A 24,644-nucleotide genomic window follows, 5' to 3' on the forward strand; every position below is an offset into this window, starting at 1 on the left:
TTGAAAGTGTATGCTTATATATTCATAGCTACCATTGCAAGCAGAAATAAAACCAAAAAGCTGTAGTTATAACCTAATATTGGAGATAAAAAGAAATCATAAAAATTGTCATTACTCTACTTCCAAAGAAGCCTAGAAAAGAAGGAAAAAAGAAACCAGTAATAGGTGGGAAAACAAATAGCAAGATTTAAAAGAACTATAACAAAAATTGTCTTAAAAATAAATATGCTAAACAACTCAATTAAAATAGCAGAGGCTGTCAGACTGAATAAAAGAGAAGGACCCAAATATATGTTGTCTACAAGAAAATACTTTAAATATAAAGACATAGGTGGCTAAACATAAAAGGATAGAAAAAGATGCACCATATAAACAATAAACAAAAGAAAGCTGAAGTAGCTATATTAGTATCAGAGAAAATAGACTTCAAAATAAGAAACATTTCTAGGGAGAAAAGAGGTCCATTTCATAATAATAAGAGAAATGCTTCATTAAGAATAACAATTTATGTATCAACTAATAACACAGATTCAAATTACATGAAGACAAAATCTGAAATGGCAAGGAGAAATAGAAAAACCCACAATTATAGTTGGAGATTTCAATGTTCCTCTCTCAATAATTGATAGAACAGTGGACAGAAAATCCATAATGATAGAGAGGACAAAATTGACATAATTGATATTTATAGAACACTTCATATACAAAATGTAAAATACACATTGTTTCAATGGCATATAGAACACTCCTTAAGCTTGACAATATGCTGAGACTTCTTTAAGTCTCATTAAATTAAAATGATTGGAACCACACAGAATATGTTCCCTAATCACAACAGAATTAAATTAAGATTTATAAGGGAAAATCTTTTTTTTCTGAGACACAGTCTAGCTCTGTTGCCCTGGCTAGAGTACTGTGGTGTCAGCCTAGCTCACATCAACCTCAAACTCCTGGGCTCAAGCAGTCCTTCTGCCTCAGCCTCCCGAGTAGCTGGGACTACAGGCTAATTTCTTTCTATTTTTAGTAGAGACGGGTCTCACTCTTGCTCAGGCTGGTCTCGAACTCCTGACCTCGAGCAATCCTCCCGCCTCGGCCTCCCAGAGTGCTCGGATTACAGGCGTGAGCCACCGCGCCCCGCTGCCTCAGTTAACTTTTAAATAAAAAAAATAAGGATAATACTTTACTCAAACAATTGTTAAGAATGACACCATATAAAGAATGCATGACAAGCACAGTACTTAGTATCAATGTCCTAAGTTATATATTTAATAAATAAGCAGATTTGTGTGTGCAGTATGTGAGTTTTCAGCAGGCAGCACACTCCCCCTGGCTGTAGGCGGTAGACCACACCCTCATAATCAGCGGGCCAGTTCTCTGGCATTTAGGGAAATAGCGGTCCAAATCCAGTCTAGCACCAGCAAAAACACGTGGTCTCTGCGTCTCCGCAACAACAAAAAAGCTCATTAACCCAGGCGCAGGCACCGCCAGTGGATGGCTTGTTTTTAAAATCCGTCCAAAAGGACCAATCAAAAGCGGCGGTCCGAGTGCGCGGAAGCGGATTGGTCCACGGCCGCTCACAGTGACCAATAGGCGCGGAGGTGAGTTTCGTCGAGACCGGAGGCGGGCGAGTCGAGCACGAGTAGCGGTCGCGGGCGGTTTGAATCGGAATCTGGGCTCCAGCCCGCGGAGATCGCACCGGAACCGGACTCTCCGAGAGGCTGTTTTTCCTTCCGCGGGAGCGAGGGGAGCGAGGTGAGTGTCCTGCCAGGGTCCCGGCTCGGGCGGCGGGCGGCGCTGGCTTTCTGCCCGCGGACGCTGGGCGGCGGTGCCTCTGGGATCACGCTCGCAGCCCCCGTAGGCGCCGCGGACCGTCCCCTCCCTCCCGACCCGACGGGAGGCTCGGCCCCCGGGTGAGGTTCGTAGGGGAGTCGGCGCCCTCTTCTCCGGGGTGAGTCTGGGCTCGCACTGGGGCTCGGAGACCCCGCTCGGTCACCAACTGGCATTGGTGGGGATCAGTTTACTCCTCCATAAGGTAAAAGAACTGGAGATGACCGGGTATCAACAAGCAGCCTTCCAAGTCCGGGAATTAGTGGCTCCTGTTTGAAATTCGGACCCTGGGCCTACGTTTCATTGAGGAGATGCTAGCTTGGGTTTTGATCCGGGCGGCGGGGCGGCGGGGCGGCGTGCCTATTGTTAGTTTACAAGAGCATTTCTCTCTCCCCCGACCTTCTTTTTCCTCCCATCCACGTTTGTTTGGACGGGCCTGTGTGCCAGGCCCTGCTATGTTATGAGGACCCAGAAATAAATGATATGGGTCCGAGTCTGGAGGAGGAGGAGGCAGGGTTGTCATTCTCAGACCCCAGTCATGGCAGAGTAGGAGGGGACTCACGTTTTGGGGTTTTTTTTTTTTTGTTTGTTTGTTTGTTTTTTTGGTGAAGGGGAATTGTGACAAAGGGAAATTATGAGGTGGAGGTTAGTGGTCCCACGAGAGCTTTTCTTTTCAGTTTATTTATAAATGCCGGCACAATAAAGAAGGGAGAACAAAATGAGCTGGGCTTTGGAAGAATGGAAAGAAGGCCTGCCTACAAGAGCTCTTCAGAAAATTCAAGAGCTGGAAGGACAGCTGGACAAACTGAAGAAGGAAAAGCAGCAAAGGCAGTTTCAGCTTGATACTCTGGAGGCTGCGCTGCAGAAGCAAAAGCAGAAGGTACCCCTGAGGCTCTGGTCTTTGCTACTGTTCACTCATTATTATCAGAGAAGTGCTGGTATTGAAAACAGTTCACTCATTTTTCAATGAATCCTATCGTCTTTAAATTTAGGGAACAATGATTTTGCTGTCTTCAAGTGGTAATCCCCTCCCCCCCCCCCACTTTGGAGTCATTTTTATTTTAATTGCCTCTAATTTTCTCCATCCTCTGCCCTCATTTCTGCTCACCTGCGAATATTGAGGGCTACTGAGTTCAATTTTAACTTCTGTTGGGACCATGAACTGGGAGTTGCTTTTGCATTGCACAGCAACAAGGCCAAAAGTCTCTGGCTCCAAATCTGGGGACACTATTAGAGCATTTTATAGTTAAATGGTCATTGCTTTTTGAGAGTGGACTTTTTTTTTTTTTTTTTTACCTTTGTAGTCCTGAACCTCTTCTCTTCGGGACTAGTACTTCTTCATTACCTCTGTATCAGCCAACCATATAGTGACATAATCACTACTTCTAGAATGTTTTTGCCTGTGGGAGAATTTTCCAGTTTCTTACAATAACTAGCTTTAGCAGCCAAACTTGAAAATGAATTGCTAAGGGGGATTTATAGGGCTTATTTTTGATTTTTTTTAATTCTTGAAAGGCTATTAAAGCCTCCCTTTTTAGGATGCGTATTTGTAGCCCTGACCCAAGATGATGTCATGCATAACTTTGTGGAACTATTCTATCTATAGGCTTCGAAATGTGGTCATTTAAAATTTGTGTCCATAAAGCTCTGATTTCTAGCTTATTACAACCATATCTCAGAAAATTAGTCGGTATGGGACTCAGAGCTACAAATAATACTTGGTAAATTTCTGAAATAATGGATCTGTTTTCTTCTCAACAATTCCCATTAGGTCGAAAATGAAAAAACTGAGGGCACAAACCTGAAAAGAGAGCATCAAAGATTGATAGAAATATGCGAAAATCTGGAGAAAACTAAGCAGAAGATTTCTCATGAACTTCAAGTCAAAGAGTCACAGGTGAATTTTCAGGAAGGACAACTGAATTCAACCAAAAAGCAAATAGAAAAACTGGAACAGGAACTTAAAAGGTAATGTTTTTGAATGGTAATTTATGGATGTTGTTTGTATGTGTTTGTCAGATGCATTTATCTTTTCCTTTAACTATGTAATTATTATAAATTTGTGTTGATCAATTAATACTAATTTGATGGTGAGTACATGTGTTTCTTGTTTTTCCCTTCTTGTTATACTTCACTTAGTACAATGGGCTACACCTCTATCCAGCATAATACAAGAAGTGTTAGATCACCATTGTTTTTTGTAGCTGAGTAGTACTCCATGGTATACATATACCACAGTTTATTAATTCACTCATGTATTGATGGACACTTGAGTTATTAGTTGTCATTATTATTATCATAGGGTTAGGATACCCCCCATAGTACGTTTGGTGTACAAATACTCTTGCTGAGCATGGTGATAAACTCTAGACTGTAAAAACAACTGAATATAGTTTTTAAATTCTTACTGGTAACCTTCAAGTGCAGTATAGAAACTTATTTTCTCTATCAATGGCCACCTATTAGGTTTCAGGAAGGTCTCCAACAAAGTAGGTTGAACCATGTGGAATGTTTGTCAAAATTGCTGCTATTGGAAATCTCATATATATAGTTCAACCTAGTAGAAAACAGCTTTTAGCTTTTTAATGCTTTTTTTGGTGGTGGTGATGGTTTGTGTTTTTTCTTCCCAGGAGAAAGGAGAAACAAAAGGTTTATGAAAGTAATAGCAGGGTATACTTTAATGTTTAAAATCAATCACTTTTTTTTTTTCTTCAAATAAGGCACAAGGGGATAAGATGTGAATTTGAGAGGGAAAAGAGACACAGGTTTTACAAGGTTATTCAAAATTGATCTCTAGAATCACCAACCTTGTTCCACCTCTGGCAGTTTGCACTTTCCAATACAGTAGCTACTGGCTATGTGGGGCTATTGAGCACTTGAAATGTGGCTGGTGCAAATTGAGATGAACTGTGAATATATAATGCATGCCATATTCTGAAGATTTAATACAAAAAAAAGTAAAATATTTCATTAATCATTTTTGACTAAAAGCTGGAATAATAATATCTTGAAATTAGTTAAAATATTAAAGTTGATTTTACTTATTTCTTGTTGCTTTTTTAATACTAATAGAACATTTCTATTGGATGTTGTTATTACCTACTGTAAGCTCAAATGTGGTGATTTGATTTGCTGAGTAGTCATATCTTTTAGCTCACACATTGGCTCTTCCTTTCCAGATTGAGTTTGGAGCTGGCTGGAGCTAAGGGCACTGAGTTACTTTCTTCATGCTCTGTTTTAAGTAATGGGCCCATGACAAAGAGACTGGTGTATCCAATTAGCCATTCTAATGGAGTGTTTATTTTATTTCTTATATTAAGCTGAAATCAGACTTGCAAGAATTAAGCCCTCTTTTAATGTGGGTTGTTTGGTTCTGAAAGGTGTTCAGAACTTGCTTGAATGATATGGGTATTCTGTACTTATGTACAATACATAACTTACTTTCTCCATTTCTTTGTAACTATTTCCAACCATATCTTTTCTAGATGCATTATATTAACTTAATCTCTGTTTTTAAAATATCATATGATACGAGATCAGTACATCAAGTCTGTTTTTGTATTAACTAAATATCATAAGTAATATCATTAACAATTATGAATTACTACTGAATTAGCAATTAAATACTAATTCTCTGGTTTGTCCATTCTCATGATTTGAGCGCCTGCTTCAATGACATCCCTTTCCTCCGCTGTTTCTCAAGATCTGGGTTCCTTTGTATCCCTGGGCCTTTGGCTTAGCATATAATATTTGCTGGGAATATATCCCTAACCCCTTGACTTTTTGCTCTTATATAATAGTAATTATTACAGATTTTCATTATAGCCTTTATAACATCAGAATTATTGGCTTGTATTTCTGTTTCTCTAACTAGACTGAGTTCCTTTAAAGGCATTTATGTCTGGCCCATAGTTCTTATTAATTAAGAATTCATTGAGGATGGTTTTCTTTGTAAGTTTATTCTCCTCTGGGAATGTATGCCATTGGTATTCTGTAGCCTGTGCTCTAACTGATTTGTCTGCCTCTTGGGTCCTTTCTAACAGGTGTAAATCTGAACTTGAAAGAAGCCAACAAGCTGCACAGTCTGCAGATGTCGCTCTGAATCCGTGCAGTACACCACAAACACCACAAAACATTTTTACAACTCCGCTAACACCAAGTTACTATTATAGCGGTAAAGATTTTTTCCTTTGGTATAAACAGCTCTTTTATTGAGATTTTTAATTCTGTAAAAGAAATGACTTAATTAGACTTTGAATTAAACTTTTAATTTGATTTTTAAAAGCTGCAACCACTTGCTACGTATCCATTTGCATATCTGTTGAATTATGTTGGGCCACTGGGTTAAGCCTTTAAGCTTTCACTTTATCCTTCTCTCGTGCATTTTAAAAGAAATTCAGTTTCAGAATATTCAAAACACCTGTTTCCGTGTATTTTGATATTTGAGTAATTTGATCAATATTTAAATCTACTCCCCTAACTAAAATGTTCTTTCTTCGTGGTATACTAAGATATTTCTAGCCTGTGTATAATCATTGTTGACCTGTGAATTCCTTCATGAAATTAGTGACTGAAATAAAACTGTATTTCATTGTTTGTTTTTAGGTTCCAAGTATGAAGTTCTAAAAGAAAAATATAATAAAGAAGTTGAAGAACGAAAAAGATTAGAGGCAGAGGTTAAAGCCTTGCAGGCTAAAGTAAGTTAGTCATGGGCCCTATGATAGAGTATGTAGTCATAGAAGTGCTTTGATGTAAGATAGAACAAGGGTAGAGAAAAGTCTGTTTTACATAGAGCTGATGTATTTCTCTTACACTGAGAAAAAGTCCCTGGCTCATTAGGGGTGATTATTTTTTAGTTTTAAAAATAGGTAGGAGTGAGTAAAATAGAGTGGGGAGGTTAGAAATCCCCAAATATTAAATGTTCACAGAATTCTATGGAAACCGTAGCCATTTAATTATTTCCCTGTTAAGATCTAATGATACAGAGCATGTTTGGAGAGGGTAGGACCAGAGAATTATCCCTGAGGCTCACTGGTTGGCTTCCTCACCTGGGGGCAATTGTTTCCTGTACCATCCTTTTGATGGAATGCGGTCATTACTACCAGGGACTTGGGATTTGAGGGTTGGTTTTTGTGAAATGTTTATTTCAGAGAAGAACATTATCAACATAGTTTTCTCAATGCTTTTGAATACGTTGCTGAGAAGAGTTTTAAACTCCATACTGATATTGATAAATAAGCAGAGATAGGTGAAAAGATTTGTTTAATGTCAACAAACTAAACAAAATGCAGGTTTCTAAAACCCGTGCTTCTAGTTCAGGGACTGACCCTGAAAATACCTTGGTATCTATTGAATTTTACCTCTATCATTTCTGTTCACATGATGTTATTTGCTAAAAAAAAAAATCCAAGTCTCGCACTTAATGGTGTCTTCCCACTAAACATATGAACTATTCAGCGAACAATTTAAGGCTGAATTTATAAGTATTTTAAATACTGAGGTTCAAAAAGTACCTATTTCTTAGAACTTTAACAATTTTTACTCCGTTCATGCCTTTAACCTTTGTTTTGAGGTTACCAGGATTCTGATATACATATCTAAGTTAAGGCATTGCTTATCGAGGTGAATAAAAATTAAATTCTAATTTTCAGGTTTGTTCTAGAAATATCATGTGCTTTGTCACCCAACTCAGTCACTGGTATCATTTCTGCCCCTAATGTTGACTCTCACAGTTATTTTATGGAGAATGTGAGTCTCTGTAAACATTAAACCTCTTCCTGTGGCAAGAAAAGTGCTTGCCCTAAAAAATTTAATGCTGCATCTATAGCCCACCGAGTCTTGATATTTGTCAGAGGGATATAGACAGAAGAACAGAAAAAACAATGCAAAGCATTAGATAATCCACAAATGTCTGTTATATAAAACACTCTATATGACCTTTTCTCGGGTGAGGGAAGTGGTACGATGGAAAGTGAGATTCTTGATTTAGGCTAATGTTTCATTTTAATTCTCTGTTCAAAGCTACAGAGTGAGGTGACCAAGGGCAGGCAAAGGAAAGCCAGTTTTAGAAATCGAGATGGCAGTGAATACTCACATGTTTAATGGATGACAAGAGGGATGCAGAGTAAATACTAAGACTTAGCCCATTTTCAATAGGTTGGGCCTCAGATGGTAGTGGCTTACCCCTTCAATGCTGAGAAATCTGACCATTAGAAAATTTCATCACTGGGTATTGGGATTTATGGTTCCCTTAACTGGATGAATGTTCTTTCCTGGTATACAGTGCAAGTGTCAACTTCTTGGTATTATGGCTTTATGTTTTGTCTGAAAATAAATAGCCTTGACTATTGAGATTTCCAAAGGGCTCTAAAAAGTGTCTTTTTGTACAGAAAGCAAGCCAGACCATTCCCCAAACCAGCATGAATCACCGAGACATTGCTCGACACCAGGCTTCATCGTCTGTGTTCTCATGGCAACAAGAGAAGACCCCAAGTCGCCTTTCATCCAATTCTCAGAAAACTCCAGTTAGGAGAGATTTCTCTGCATCTAACTTTTCTGGGGAACAAGAGGTGACTCCAAGTCGATCAGCTTTGCGAAGAGGGAAAAGAGATGCTAATAGCAGCTTCTGTGATAATTCTAGCAGTTCTCCTCTTTTGGGTCAATTAAAAGCACAGAATCAAGGTAACTTCTCGAGCTAAATTTGATAATTTCAGAGGTGATTTCTCATATTTTAATCCTAGAACGTGCTTATGTGTTTTGTTAGACACATCAGTGTTCAGCATCTCAGGCTGGTTATATGAAATACTGTCCTTTCGATAATGATAAAAGATATCACAGTTTTGGAATGAACTTTGATAATTTTTGCATTGAGACGCTGGTATCCTGAAACCTTTAAAAGTAGGTTGAGAGGCTTTGAGTTATCCTTCCAGAGGCAGGGTGAGTAGGTTGGGTATAGTTTGCATTCCCCACATTTCTCATCTAGCTCCTTTGTGGCCCACAGAACAAGCCTGTGGTCTGACCAGCTTTGGCCAGAGGTTGTGCCTGCATATGCAGAGTAGCTTTGCTCTTCACTGCCAGGCTGTCCATATGGGAGCAAACCTGTAACCTTGGCTGCTGTGCCCTGCTGCAGCTGACAGCCAAGGGTACCAGGTGGTGTTTTGGAATCCACTCTGTAGAATATGTTAATTTCCAGTGCTATGATATATTGAAAATCATCATCAGTGTTCACTGGTGAGAGCTGTCACACTGCCAACGCCATTGGAACCAGTGTCCTGTGTGTGTGTGTGTGTGTGTGTGTGTGTGTGTGTGGAAAAAAATGGCAAAAAGAATCATTGTTAATTTTGGCAGTATAGGAGGTTCACACTGTCTTGATCTTTACTGGAGGTAAAGCTAGCAGAGAATATAGGAGGGTGAACTTTTAACTGCTTAGCACTAATTTGCATGGATATGGGCACAAAACAAATATGAGTTTGCCAGTGTATAAAACCAAGCGGTGATTTTTAAACAAATTTGGTGTTATATGTGATGTACTTTTTATAGCCTCAATAAGGTAGTATTTGTGATTTTAGAAAAGCATTTCCTCCCATGTTTCTTTGTGAGAACATAAGAAAATATGTTTCTTTTGCTTTCTATAGAGTATTTGAATATAAATGACAGTAGAAACTGACCATTGAAATAAAATCAATTAAAGTAGCTTCTATGTTTAATGTAAATTGTTTATATTTGTCTTACTAAAGATTTCAGAGTACAGTAAAATAAATGATAAATTCTGAGCATTTTATGAAACATACACTAACTGGAATGTGGTTTTTGTTTGTGGTTTAAGAGCTAAGAAGCAAGATTAATGAGTTGGAACTACGTCTACAAGGACAAGAAAAAGAAATGAAAGGCCAAGTGAATAAATTTCAAGAACTCCAACTCCAACTGGAGAAAGCAAAAGTGGAATTAATTGAAAAAGAGAAAGTTTTGAACAAAAATAGGGATGAACTAGTGAGAACAACAGCACAATACGACCAGGCATCAACCAAGGTATTTGACTTTTCATGAATTATTGAGACATCTCCATCTTTTCATACAATTATCTGGAAAGGGTATTTTATACTTAAGTATATGAAATAAATGTTAGTAATGATCTTTGTTAATATATACTAGCACTGTTCATGGACTTGAACTAGAAAGCTGTTTTAGAGTTGTGCAGATTTGGGATTAATCCTGGTACCACATTTTCCCATTAAGTGACTTTGTGCGAGTTATTGATCTCTTGTATCTCAGGATGTGGTGAAGAATAAAGAAAATATATACATAGCACCTGGCATGGTACGTGGCCCATAGAATAGGCACTTAAGGTAATGGAACTTTAAAAGAGTTTTAGGACATATGATAGGATTTGATTGATCTGCTTTTGGATTCAGTATATATACAGCTGGCTCTCTGTATCTGTGTTCTGCATCTGTGGATTCAACCAACTGTGAATCGAAAATATTTAGGAAAAAAACAGATGGTTGAATCTGTACTGAACATGTACAGATGTTTTTCTTGTTATTATTCCCTAAACAATAAAGTATAACAACTATTTTCATAGCATTTACATTGTATTAGGAATTATAAGTAATATAGAGATGATTTAAATATTACAACAGAACGTACGTGGGTTATATGCAAATATTGCACCATTTTATATAAGGTACTCGACCATCTGCAAATTTTAGTATCCTTGGGGTGGGGAGCTTCCTGGAATTAATCCTCCACAGATACTGAGGGACAACTGTACGCCCACCATTGAATCTTCTTCCTAAGGCTCCAACTAAGGCCAAGCTTCGTAGCCAGTCATTTAAGTCTTTAATTTTTTTTTTTTTGTTGTTGTTGTTGCTTTGGCCCCAGCCTACCTCTCTATTCTTTTCTTCTCTTTTTTCTAGCATTCATTCATTCATTCATTCACTGACTCATTTCATTTCACAAATATTTATTGAGTGCCTGCTGTATATCAGGCATTATAGACTGGGGGCTGGAGCAGCTATAAATATACAAAAATCATTGCCCAATGCAGATTTGTCTTAATAGGGGAGGCAGAAAATAACATAAATAAGTAACATAAAGAGTACGGTATGTGGCAACAAGTATTGTAGAGAAAAACTGAATTATCTTCTAAGAGCAACCATGAGGATTTGGTGTTTCCTGAACCTAATCTTTCTCCAGGCCCACTGTTTTGCTGACCTTTGCCTTTTTTGCTGGGAATACCCTCTCCCCAGGTCAGACTCCTTCCATCTTTCTCATCTTTGTGAGCTCCTTTCCTCCTGGCATCCCCCTTATGACCCTTTATATTGTCATTATTTGTGTTCTGGCCCTGCAGTTCCTCACTTGGCTAATTGTCAAAATCACAGAGAACCTTTCGAAATTGATCCTGTTAGACCCACATCTGAGGTGGACCTGAAGAATTTACTTTTAATAAACTCGTTAGCTATTTCTGAGATTGTAGGTAAAATCCACTGCAGCAGACACATTACTTTTATTTGCTTTCTGGGATCAGATTTTTTTTTTTTGGATTCCTCTTTTCCAGTGAGCTACAAATCTACCTAACTGTAAATTCAGTCTACTTTCCTCCATCTTATCCCATAGGATATAATATGACTTTGTCAAATGTGTTGCTGAAATAGAATTATGCTGTGTTTCCTGATCTACCATTAGAATTGCCTATTAAATGAAATGAAGTTACTGTAACAAAAATCAGTACATGTTCTTAAGTGCACGTACGCTGTTCATAGTATATGTCTTTTCCAAGTATTTAAAAACTGTGGGATACAAGGCTTGAATTCATTTAGAAACAGAGTGTTGAGCTGGCAGCAAACCTGGAGTTCAGCCCCTATACTGCACAGATGCAAAGCTCAGGCCCAGAGAGATTAAGGGAGTGAGTGCCCAGGGTCATATGCTACCTATTTTCAAGGACTTGAGCTCTGGCTACTATTTTAGAATATTATGGAGCATTCATTGACACCTAGTGGTCGACTACTCTTACATGATTGTGCATCGTTGATAATAGAATTCCATTAAAAAAAATTCTAAATACAATATAAATACCTTTTAAAGACTTTTTTAACCTCTATGTCTAGTAGGAAAGGATTTGTTGATCTGAGATCCATTACTGGGATGTGTTGCAGTTTGAAGGTGTGCCAGTAGAGGGCGCCAAGGGTCCATTCATTTACTCTATGGTATGAGGTGGTGGTTTTTTTTGATTTTTTTTTTTTTTTTCCCCCTGCAGTTTGTTAACCATCAAAATTTTGGACCACCGTTTGGGCAATGACTTTTGTCTGTTGTTTATTGCCATACCCTCAGTGCCTAAAACAGTGCTTGACATATAGTAGGCTCTCAATAAATATTTGTTGAATTCATATTTATTATTGTTATAAATAATCTCTGTAATACTTTTCCTTGGGTGTTTAAAAATTCTGGGACAATAGAGATAATGGCAAAGGTGTCTTAATGTCCTAAGGCATTGGATTAATTTGAACCCCTGGCTCAAAAGTTTACCGTTTGAATTGGGTATTTTTAAAGTTCTGATATTTTCAAAATCACTTAGTCATTAGTGGCCAGCTTGGCCCTTTTCATCTTTGATTAGTTCATACATAATTGGTGGCCTACTGGTCTTTTGGCAAAGTATTACGTAGTATTTTCTCTTCCTCTGAATTCTCAGTTATATTTTTAATATTTCTCACAGTTTCAAATCAGATTTTGGAGAATCTCTTGCCATACTGGAACACGTTTCTGCAGGAGTGGGAAATTGTTCCCCACCAGCATGGAGGGGTCTTGTTAGTCCCTGGGTCCTTAGCGTCGTTTTGTGGGGTGGTTTACGGATTTGAGCCCATGGAGAAGATTCAGAGGAATGGGTTTTAGCACTTGAAGATTTAAGACCATTTTGTTCCAATCTAATTTCGGAAGAGTATTCTAAATTTTCATGTGGTTCATGTTTTAAATATTAATTCAGGGATAACTGGCTATGGAAAAAAGCTAATAGAATGTTCTTTGTGTTGCTTATGGCAGCTTGATTAAAAACCAGTTGGGATACTCTCTGGAGTGCCATGAACCTCCAGGAATGTAAAGTGGCTTAGTGGGAACATTGTGGAAAGAAACATTTTAATATTTAAAATTTCCCACAAAATCCATTACACTTGAAACAGACTATCATATGAGAGTAATGGGCACCCCTGATTGTTTTACAGACTTTAAATCACATAGGTTAACACCACTGCATTTTAACCTCTCATTTCCATGCAACAAAATGTTAGAGCTCTCATTAGACATGCTGATCTCTTTATTCATGGCACAAATTACAGACTATTTATTTAAATGGGCTAATGCTTTACATCCTCGCTAATATTTCCCAAATATAAATTGTGTGCTAGAATAATTCTAGTGGTTTTAGTATTTGGCTTATAGTTTTAAACCCAACCTTTTAGGGAGTAAAAATATGAAAACAAGGGTAAGCTTGAAACAGATCTTGGGACTAATTTTTTTAAAACACGAGCTATTTGCTTCTTAACTTGAATCATTTCTGTTTTGTCTTGAACGTTTTTATTTGTTGTTAGTGTACTGCATTGGAACAAAAATTGAAAAAATTGACTGAAGATTTGAGTTGCCAGCGACAAAATGCAGAAAGTGCCAGATGTTCCCTGGAACAGAAAATTAAGGAAAAAGAAAAGGAATTTCATGAGGTAAGGTAAATGGGCTCATGAAGAGTTTGTTTGAAAGTCTCTGTGGGTTTTTCATAGTTTGATCATTTGGGAAGGGGAACTGTTTTTCATAATTTGGGAAATTCTATGAGCAGGGAAAAGCTTTGCGAATGAAAGTTCACTTTAGTTTCCTTTGCACTTGTATTTTGTACTTTTTCCATCTTTCAGGTTTTGATTTGGAGAAGAGAATTAGTAGTCAGAACTTTCTCTTTTTAATCCATGTTTTCTGATTTGTTTGGGAGTTGATACTGGGTAGGAAAGCTTTCAGACATTCTCTCTGCTGGGAAGGATGTTGTATTACATTCTCTAGTTGTGTTTAAAGCCCACAGGTTGGCACATAAGTTAATAGAAAGGTAGTTGATGATGGTGAGGAATGAAGCTGGCAGACGAGTTAGGGTGCAAGGTGCCCTTCTGTAAGTACTGCTGCCAGTTGGGTTCTTCCAGGGCAGTTAGCCTGAATATTGTATGGATTGACAGTCTATGGTCTTTGAACAAGAGTGACTGGAAATGTTAACTGGCATCCTTCTGTGGTTCTCAAAGTTAATGGGTGTTGTATACTTCCTATTCTTATAAACTTAAGACCATTTTAAGTGGTATATGGTTTGGGATGTTTTAAACGCCATTTTTGAGCGTGTTTGATTTCTCAGCTGAGCTGTGACGATTGCAGCTTAGCTCTTCTCTCTGGTTCCCAATCCTTCGAGATAGAGATGATACATGGACAACTAGGGCTGAGGCGGAAACAGGCCAGTTGCCACAAGGTCAACTGATGGACTCCTTCCCTGTCCCCTGAAGGACCTGAATTTGATTACTGGGCCCAGCGTTGATACCGATTATGTTTATCATTGAGGGGATGGCCTGCCCGGCTCCCTGCTGTCTCCTGCGAGCTCAGAAGAGCTCGGAACAGCATCGCCTGTTGGGATGTTTGTGTCTCACCCTGGATCTCCCTTGCCAAAGAGCTGACGTGTACGCTCTTTGTTTTGCAGGAGCTCTCTCGTCAGCAGCGGTCTTTCCAGACACTGGACCAAGAGTGCACCCAGATGAAAGCCAAACTCACCCAGGAGCTACAGCAAGCCAAGAACACGCGCAACGTCCTGCAGGCTGAGCTGGACAAAGTAGGGCGCTAGCATCTCTCTCCCTCCTCAGCAGTCCCCCCTTTTCCTCAGAAGTGTTATTTCCCTACCACAGCTGACATACGACACTTTTAAAGGAAAACTGTTCTATCTTCACTTTCCTTACTTATCAAAATGGAGAGCAAACAGAACCTTCTGGGTCTCAGTTTTCTCGTCTAGAGAAAGAGGGTGGTGAGTCCGGGTTTCAGATCTGAAGGTCCGTGGAGGTCTCTGTTGTTCTGGTGGTTCTTGGTGGGAGCCGTTCCATGCGGTCTATGCTCCAAATAGTTAAAGCCCTGAAAGTGATAATCCATTTACTGGCTTAAGACTCACTCCAAAAGTGGTCTCTTCCAGTTTGCTGGCCTTACGTATCATCTATATGATGATGATTTTTCCATCCCCAGCCTGGATGACTGTTCTGGACTGTATTCTCCTCCCACCTGCGTATCTAACAGGCATTTCACACTTCACATGCTCCTCACTGAACTCCAGGTATTAGTTTTTCAAACCTGCTCCTCTGTTAGTCTTCCTTATCCCAGCAGCCAGCAGTTCTGTTCTCCACGTTACTCGGGCCCAAACTTCTGTGTCATCCTCAGTTCTTTTTCTTCCTCTCTGTGCCTCAAATTAGTCCATTAAAACTGCCGACTCTATCTTTAAATTGTTTACATACACACACACATATTTGCATATCTATATGTATATGTGTGTGCATGTGTATTTGTGTGTATATGTATCATATTTCAACTTGTGTTAAAATATGAAATCCATATAGAACAAATGTACACGTCAATAGATTATTCTGTGGCATTCTCTCTTATCACCCTTCCCTGTGTCAGGAGTAGAGTCTTGGTGGCCCCCCCCAGAAACCCTCCATATGTATCTCTACCTCCCTGCTAAGAATAAGCCCGACTTGTATGTCTCTCTTTATGTTTTAGGTTGACTATGACCGCTTTTCACCCTATCTGGTGCCACCCCCTGGTCTAAGCCACCGCCCTCGCTCCCCTGGGTTACTGTCCCAGCCTCCTCACTGCTCTCCCTGCTCCTGGGCTTTCCCCGGACAGTCTGTTCCCAACCAGCAGCAGAGCGAGCCTTTCAAAGTCAAAGTCAGATCGTGGCACTCCTGTGGTCAAAACCCACAATCAGTTCTTGTCTCTCTTGGATAAAAGCCAGGTCCTTCAACAGGCCTGCAGGACCCTAAGTGCTCTCCCTCCCCCGGTCACTGGTCAACCGCCTCTCCTGCTTTCCCCTCACCCCTGTGGCCTCCTTGCCCGTGGTCAAGCTCACCAAGCACGTGCAAACTTTGGGCTTTGCTCTTGCTGCGCCCCGCTTGGTGATGTTCTTTCCCCAGATGGATTTGCAGGGCTTCAGGCTCCTTCACTTCCTTGCGATTTCTGCTCAATTGTCACCTTCCTAGTGAAATTGTCTCTGGTCACTACTTATATCCCTAACTTCAAATGCTTTCTGTTTTCTTTAGTTTGCTTAATTTTTCTGCGTAGTGTATACCGTCTGGCACACACTGTGGTTATTTATGTTGTCTTCCTCCTATCACTTGAATCTTTCCATGAGTTTGCCGCTCTGTGGACAGCCCTTAAGCACGAAATATCTGCAGCTTTAAGAAGGCAGAGCCTGTGCAATGCAGTGGCTTGTTCTTTTCTTGACAAATAGTGCTGGAGAGCTACACCTCTTAGTTTACCCTTGATGTGTCAGGTATTCACCTGTTGTCAGACGTAAGTTTTTCTTAGTGTTTGCGTCTTTATTTTCTTAAATTAGGGATGTACAATGTAAGTAGAGTCTCTTTTATTTTATGAAAAATGTAGCTTAAAACTCTTAAATTCAAGATACAACAAAGATATAACATGTTGACTCCTCTTAGTAGGGGAATCAGGAATAGGGGAGTGCAGCTGGGATGCGGAGAGCTAGCATTTATGGACTTCTCTTATATACAAGGAACTATCTGACATGCTTCTAGATACATCTTTCTATCTATCTATCCATCCATCCATCCAAGTTTGGTAAAAAGAAGAAAAATCCCCTTTCCTTCATCCCTTCCGAGGACAAATTGTTACTAACAGTTTAATGAGTGTCCTCTAAGGCCTTTCTTTTTTTAAAGCTATACATTTACAAATGTATAGTTGAGAGTTTTTGTTTTTGTTTTATTAACTGAAAAGGAACATTCTGCTAGTATTATATGAGCCTTGCTTTTATTGGATGTTTTGTAGTTTCTTTAATCATTCCCCTACTGATGGATATTTAGGTTTTCAACACATTTGCTGTAGCCCTGTTTGTAGTATCACTGGGCAGGTGTCTCTGTGCTGATGTTTCTGTAGGGCAGGTTGATGGCTTGCAGGGCACATGTATTCAGATGTTTGATGGATACTGCCACGTCGCCCTTCAAAAGAGTTGTAGCGGTTTGCTCTCTTGCTAGCTGTAAGAGAGGGCCCATTTCTTCTCATCCCTGGTAATTGGAGAAAATCTGCGTATTTAAAATTTTGCCAAGTAAGGAGTGAAAAATGTTATATCATTGTTTTAATTCACATTTCCTTAATTACTATTGAAGTTATTTCTTTCAGTAACCATTAGTATTTTTTTTGTGTAAAATTATCTGTTTCTATCCATTGCCCTTTTTTTAAAAACTAGTTGGTCTTTTTGTAAATTGAATCATAGACGTGCTTTATATATTGTATTATGGATATAATCTGTTTTATTCTGTAAAATATATTGAAAATACATTCTCCCAGTCTATGAGAAAATACATTCTCTGTTTTTTTATCTCAACTGTTCTTTTTTGGTTGTTTATTACAATCTAGTTTTTTTTTTTTTTTGTGGTTAAATCTTTTTTCCTTTGTAAGTGATGTTACAGGTTCACATTATTTTACGTTATATATTTAGCTGTGACGTGTATTGTGTGCCAAACTCAATGGCATCAATTATTATGTTCCATGACCTTTTTATTATTTAAGAATAAATGATTGGAAAAGTAAAGAACATAAAAATGATACTTTGTGCCATTTTTTTCCTTTTCATAGGTCACATCAGTAAAGCAACAGCTAGAAAAAAATTTGGAGGAGTTTAAGCAAAAGTTCTGCAGAACTGAACAGGCATTCCAGGCAAGTCAGATCAAGGAGAATGAGCTGAAGAGAAGCATCGAGGTGAGCGAAGGGGAGAGCTGAGTATTTCTTAATTTCTGTGCAGGACCAAGTGCGAGGGGAAAAGAGAATTTCTGTACTGTTTGTCAGTAGTCTGTTATGACTACATCATTTTTCTTTTCTATTTGCTGGAAGTAAGGATTATAGTGTTCTGTATATCACCCATGGCAGGATATACATGTTAATTTTTCCACTCTCCATTCCTCTATGTAATAATGACTCCTATGCATCTAGCAATTATAGGAAAACATGACTTTGTGTAAAGAACATGTACCTTTTTTTTTTTTTAAAGATTGTTTTAGGGTGCCTGGAAGGTGGAAGGATGGAGGAAAGACAGGAAGGGATTTTCTAAATGGAAAGAAACAAAATTTTTGAGGGGAAATGTTATCTAGATCTTTTTCCTAAGGGTCGGCTTTTGGGTCATCCAATATTAACACAGTAACTGTCATGTGAGTTATGTTTAACTCACGCTAGTTTTGAGCCCGGGGCCTCATGAAACATGTAACTTACACATCTCTTCACTTTGGGAGCCGTGTGAATTATTTTTCAAGTTGCATATAACTCATGCATAGAAAACGATAAAAAATAACAAATTTTTCATTAAATTAGAAAGGATTATTTTGTTTTTGAAGTTTTTATTCTATTTTTGTAATAAAACACTGTGGCTCCAAGGAATAATTTTTTTTTGCGAGTGTGGCGGTCAATGCATTAAAAACCTTTGGAAAGTCATAGATTTAAATAAACAATGGCTGGATGTGGTGGCTCACGCCTATAATCCCAGCACTTTGGGAGGCCAAGGTGGGAGGATCACTTGAGGCCAGGAGTTCAAGACCAGCCTGGGCAACATAGCGAGACCCCATCTCTACAAAAAAATGAAACAAATTAGCTGGGTGTGGTGGCGCACACCTGTAGTTCCAGCTACTTGGGGAGGCTGAGGTGGGAGGATCACTTGAGCACAAGAGTTCGAGGCTGCCATGAGCTATCATGATGCCACTCCACTCCAGCCTAGGCAACGGGGTGAGACCCTCTCCTAAAAAATTAAATAAGTAAAATAAAATAAATAAACAAAAGTAATGATGGATGAAGAGTTTCTAGATTTAAAATTCTTATAAAAACATCAAGTGATTGTAAATTATATTCTGGCTTCCAAAGTGAATGCTAACCTTAGTGTTCAGCAGATGCAAGCTCCAGTGGACCGTGTATTTGGAGACCCTGCTTAATTGGCAGGGGTTCCAGAAGGGTGGGGACCCGGGGTACCTCCACGTTTCTCCTGATGGGATTTTACTCATACATACTTTAATTTGGCTTCTCTCTGAATTTAGTGTCCTGGAGTTTATTTTAAAGGCTTAATTAAGAACCATTTAGCAACAGCCAATAGACTGAAGTAATTTGAATAGAGCCATAAATCAACATTGTAATTTTAAAAAGAGGAATAATACAGGACTAATGGATGTTTCTTCTCCATCAGACCTCCCAGGAAAGAATGTTTTTCCACTTATTCTTTAAATGTTCTATGATCAGTTTTTAGGCTGTAAAGATTTTTAAAAATTCTCTACAAAGAGTAGTTATCTATCTGGGTGAGGAAAGTCTAAACGTATTTATCCCCGCAGCTTTGCCGAGGAGTGTGTCACGATGGTAAAATCAGAACATCTGTTGGTAGCAAAGAGGCGATTGTTAAATCAGCTAGCCTCAAAGGGGTAATACTGCTGGAGACGGGGCGCCACGGCGCCAGCCACCCAAGTGGAAGAAAACTTCACATCGGATGATGGTTTCATCAGCAAACGTTTTCAAATGGAAGTGTTTGTTTCAGCAAAACAAATGTTTGCCTTTTGGCCAGTGGGGACCAACCAACAGATGCTTCTGCTAACATTTCCACAGGCAGACTGGCATCGAACTCTTCCCTCTGTGAGCTTCCCTTTCAGCCAGGAACTCTCCCGCGACTCCACTGGCTGCCTGGTGGAAACATTTTGTAAAAGCAATCATCTGGTTAAGAGGGTCCAAACACTTTGCAAACTGCTTGCTTGGCCAAGTCTCACTGGTGGGCTGGACATTGTCTTGCAGGTGTTTCTGAAGACTCATTCATCCCCATGAGGTCTGGTCTGTTAGCTGTAGAGCTGTCCTTGATTAACCCTAGCCTGTACTGAGGCGCGTGCATGTCATATTTCACTTATATTTCATCGATTGCTTTGTCAAATCAGGGAAAGTGCCTAGTCCAGGGCCTGGGAATGAGTTTAGTCTTCATCTTAATTTATCTTCATGCTTGCATATGTGTCTTCTTTTGAGGACGACATTAAGAAGTCAAAGGGTGTAGCTGGCTCTTGCGTTTTGCACTGGGATTGGGATCAGGTGGGTGATTTACCCAGTGAGAGCGGTGGTCTAACTTAGTGGGAAAACGGTGGTGGCTTTAGAGTGAGCAAGATCTGAAATTGCGTTGCTTTTCTGCCACCTTCCTGCTGTGTGACCTTGAGACAATGGCTTCCCCCTTCTGAGTCTGACATTCCTCATCTGCATATGAGGCTGTGGTCATGATTCAATGAAATATTGTATGTAAAGTGCTTAGCCCAGTGCCCAGCACGTGAGTGCTCAGTCAGTTATTGCAGGCCACCTGCTCATTGCTTTGGTCTTCACAACTGTTAGGACCTTTTGATGTCAGCGTTGTTTGCTGTCACCTACAGGCACAGAAAGTGTGAGACCAAGGGGACAGTGCATTTGAGAATTCTCATATTTAACATTTTGCCTATTATTGTATCACTCTGGGTGTCTTTTCTGTATCTAATTATAAATGAGTACGAATAAGTTTAGCATGCTTATAGGTTTTGGATGCTGAAATAATGTGACAGTTGTACTGAAATTTTCCTTGTTCGTATTTGGTAAACATGCTGCTCACAATGAGAAATTATCAGTACTGGAAACGTGATCTAATGGCGCAATCAAGGGTAAAGTCAACATTTAGTATCAAAGTGAATGGAGGGTTTAGAGAAACTACTCGTCCGGCATCCAGTGCCAGCCCCCATCGCATTGGGGTTGGGCGATAAAAAAACCATCATTTGACAGTCGAGATGAGGGAACACTTGCTTGGGGACCTTTGCAAGCATAGGGATCAGTATCACGCTAGGTCCTCCAAGGAGCTTGGTCTGGCAGGCAGGAATGATGAGGCAGAAGGGGAAAAGCGCATCCTTTGAATCCAACCCTTACTCACGTACATAGACGTTGCCCCAGCAGGGGACGTATTAAGCTATATTCATGGATGGGATCATGAAATGTGACACAGTAACTGAAATTTGTTTTGTCTGGCCCTAGGAAATGATGCTTCCCTTGCTGCTCCTAAACCCAAGTTGATCTGGGTGGAATTACTTGCTAAGCGCTAACGCTGGCTTGCGGTGATGGGGATTTTGTTGTTGTTGTTGTGTTTTTCCAGAGCAGTGCCCAATTTTGCAAATCATGTGAGGATGCAAGGGATGCCTAGGAGAATATATCTTTGTATGCTTAACTCATTGTTGATAATGAGCTACCCAATCAAGTCTTAAGTGGCTGCAGCCTCGTGGAAAACTAATTGCTGATGGATGGCAGCCTGCACGGCCGTTTTCAGATGTTCATTTTCTAAATTCTGGCCTTTTAAAATTCTTGCGTTGGTCACAGCCCTAGCATTATAAGCCTGCTGGGTCCCAGGATTGGCTGAACATTTCTTCGTTCGCAGCAAATATTTGCGGAGCTAATGCCAGAATAGAGGAAGGCATGTTAATCTTTCCATTGAGCTTACTATTCATTTAAGCGTCTCCAGTTATGGACAGAGATGGATGGAGACCAACAAACACATAAACATAAATTTCCTCCTCTTTCCCTGGTGCCCTCTCTTCTTTTTCTCCTTTTTCTCACCTCCCTTCCTTCCTGTTGGGACACACCCAGTTTTGCACACAATGTCTTCCCAGCTTTCTTGTCAAACCTCCAGATATAGGTGTCATTTGATTTGATTAATCTTTTTAGAGTAAGAACATATTTTCTAAGTTGTAAAATACGAAGTTAACCCATTCTAGTTTCTCTTTTACGTTGATCTCATTCAGCTGATCTTAATTAGCATTGATCATGGAGCTCTGGCTACTGCTAAACTTCGGGAAGAAATACTACTAATAATGTTCTGTTACCCTTGTCAGCATGCTTTAAAGTGTTCTTCCTTTTACATCTGTGATCTCATTATTTGCGGGGTGGTTCTTCTGAGTCCGAAGAACAAACAAGTGATCATAGGTTCTACAGGGTAATAATGCTAATTTAAATCAATAACATTCTTGCAGCGTAATGATCTTTTTTTTTTTTTTTTTTTTTTTTTTTCAAAATTCAACACTGACTGGTGTGAATATTAGCCTCCCAATCTTGAAATCAGTTGCAGCTGCCCTTTAGTTCTGATTGCTGTCTTAATTTGATAGAGTATCAGTTAACCAGTGCAAAGGAAGCTGGGTTAGGACACAGGAGACAGGGGAGTATAATAACTACAACAGGTTCTGTCTTATTTTAATGATAAAATGAACACGTATACATGAACAGAGCAGCTGCCAGCAAGTTTTCAAGTACTTTCTACTAGCCAGATTCTCCCTCTTCTTGAATTTGGCTTTGCTACATGGGTACCCATCTGCTGGTAGTAACCAGACTGATAATTGAAGGCAGCCTTCCAACACAGTATTGCCAGGGCCATCTGCTTTCTAACGGTGCAGTAGGGTTTTGGAGGATGGGTCTTAATTGTTTCTTTAAGATTCAAAAATTTTCCTCTACTTCTCAGAGGGATATTTTTGGTATTTTTGAAATGCAGTTTTAAAAAAAGCCTTATGAATTTTTTTTTTTTTCCCTGAAGTCTATGAGGCACTTGGTTCCATCAGTTTGCAATGGTATATGGCAATTCCCTGTGGTCCAGAGAGTGGCATACAATATAGGTTGAGATACTTATCAGCTATAAAAATCACTGAAAGTTTCAAGGATGAATAGAATATTTATAATGTTTATTATGTGAGTCTTAGTAGTAAGCAGTAGTGTTTTTATTTGGCATGTAAATATTGCTTGGTTTTAAGATGCAGAACAGCATACAGTTCTCCCTAGATAATAGAACGGAGCTGTGTATGCATCTCTGCTACTTTGTAGCACATCCATGTGTGGATACTTCTTTAATCAGGCACCCAAAGAACCTGTTTTCACTGTGAAAGTTCAGATTCCCCATCTAGAATGACTTCTTCCTCTCTGCTCCAGCTCTGTGATTTCCCACAGCACATTCAATGTCTCTTTAGTATTTAACACATCCTGGTGTGTATTAACTGATTGGTATCACCTCTTCCCCCCCTGGAGGGTACCTGCCCTGAGGGCAGAGTCTGTCTGATTTATATTTGCATTTTTCATAATGCACATTCCAGCATTTTGAACATTGTAGGTTTTTTTGATGAACATTTATTGAAGGTAATTTTACCCATAAAGACATTTCCATAACGGTGAACCTTAAGATGGTTTTGCAATGAAAAGTAAAAATTTGTGCCGTGAATTTTTTGGTTTATTAACACATCAAATCCTTGCAAAGATTTGATGTGTTAATTTGGTCATTCAGTTGTGATAGGAACTTGGAGCTTTTGCCTTTGAGGATCTTGTAAATAGGATTTTCCTTATGAGCTACCTCTATCATAGCCATACGAGCAGCCAGAAAGTTCAAAGAAATACATTTCTTGAAGGAACAAAATTATTATCAGAGTTACACCATGTGCTTTTGTTCTGACTTCTCGTCCTAACATTATTTAATTGCAATAAGAATGTCTGACTTCATTAGGTACCCACTGGGGAAGTGTGGCTCTTCCCCTAGTGACACATACAAACAGTTCTGCTGGGGACCTTTATTAAGGCAGAAGCACATTTAAACGTTCATTTTGATTATAACCAATTCGATGTGTATTTTAGGAAATAAAGAAGGAAAACAGCCTCCTTAAGAATCAGTCTGAGCAAAAGGCCAGAGAAGTCTGCCACCTGGAGGAAGAACTCAAGAAAGTCAAACAGTGCTTAAACCAGAGCCAGAATTTTGCAGAAGAAATGAAAGGTGAGTGAACTTAGCGTTTTAGAGTGAGTTTTCCTAAGCTGTTACTCCCATGAAGGAGGACGGTGGCATTGGCACATTAGTGAGTTTCTTTGGGTTTTTCCATTTATTCACATAAAAAGACGTGCGCAGTTGATGCGGAAAAGAGAGTTTTCCCTTTTCTACTTTTTAGTTTCCAGAGTAATCGCTGGACATTTTTTAATTAGAACATATTGAGTCCCAAAATGCCTGGTGTTCAGCACTTTGAAACCAGAAGGGTAAATATTTTCCACACAAAGCTAAATTGTCAGTGCCGTCTCTCACCCCAGAGTGCTGTCCCCTGTGTCTCAAGTGTGCTCGTTAGGTACATCCAGACAGCTCCTCTGACTCATTGCCATTTCCCTTATAATGGGAAAGCCCTATATTAAATGCATGTTTCCCAAGCCCTTAATGATCATTGTTTTTTGATGACTTACTTGACTGAATGGTTTTATTTCCTTATTTTAAAGCCAGAGAATTATACTATTCCCATCAAAGGAATCCATCTCTCGTTTCACATGTATTTGTGTGTGCCATGTGTCTTTTGCTTACATTTATTTTCTCACCTGGGGTGTTTGCACATCTAGGATTTCTTTTAACTCAGACCTGTGGAATGTACGTCACACTTCTCTGTGACTATTTTCTTTTTTGAATTGCAGGCTCCCCAAGAGTGCTTTCAGTTTTTCCACAGCAGCAGTTGGAAATGTTAGTCTTTAGCTTTCTTGAAGGAACACTGTAGGAAAAGGAATAGTTAGGGAACTTT

The 24,644-nt window shown here is 39.3% G+C and overlaps 1 protein-coding gene across 1 annotated transcript in view; it reads left to right on the forward strand.

Moving 5' to 3' along the window:
• Positions 1 to 1,535: 1,535 nt before the first annotated feature.
• The window catches only part of CENPF (centromere protein F), a 46,958-nt gene continuing 23,849 nt past the window's right edge, over positions 1,536 to 24,644 (forward strand). Inside the window, exons 1-11 of the mRNA XM_045536057.1 lie at positions 1,536 to 1,752; positions 2,505 to 2,707; positions 3,599 to 3,795; positions 5,871 to 6,001; positions 6,433 to 6,524; positions 8,217 to 8,508; positions 9,653 to 9,855; positions 13,407 to 13,532; positions 14,534 to 14,662; positions 17,686 to 17,808; positions 23,731 to 23,866. Coding sequence (XP_045392013.1) covers positions 2,546 to 2,707; positions 3,599 to 3,795; positions 5,871 to 6,001; positions 6,433 to 6,524; positions 8,217 to 8,508; positions 9,653 to 9,855; positions 13,407 to 13,532; positions 14,534 to 14,662; positions 17,686 to 17,808; positions 23,731 to 23,866 — 1,591 coding nt within the window. The 5' untranslated portion in view covers positions 1,536 to 1,752; positions 2,505 to 2,545. The remainder of the gene's footprint in view (positions 1,753 to 2,504; positions 2,708 to 3,598; positions 3,796 to 5,870; positions 6,002 to 6,432; positions 6,525 to 8,216; positions 8,509 to 9,652; positions 9,856 to 13,406; positions 13,533 to 14,533; positions 14,663 to 17,685; positions 17,809 to 23,730; positions 23,867 to 24,644) is intronic.

The sequence above is a fragment of the Lemur catta genome, chromosome 23 (assembly GCF_020740605.2).
Source record: "Lemur catta isolate mLemCat1 chromosome 23, mLemCat1.pri, whole genome shotgun sequence".
NCBI lineage: Eukaryota > Metazoa > Chordata > Mammalia > Primates > Lemuridae > Lemur > Lemur catta.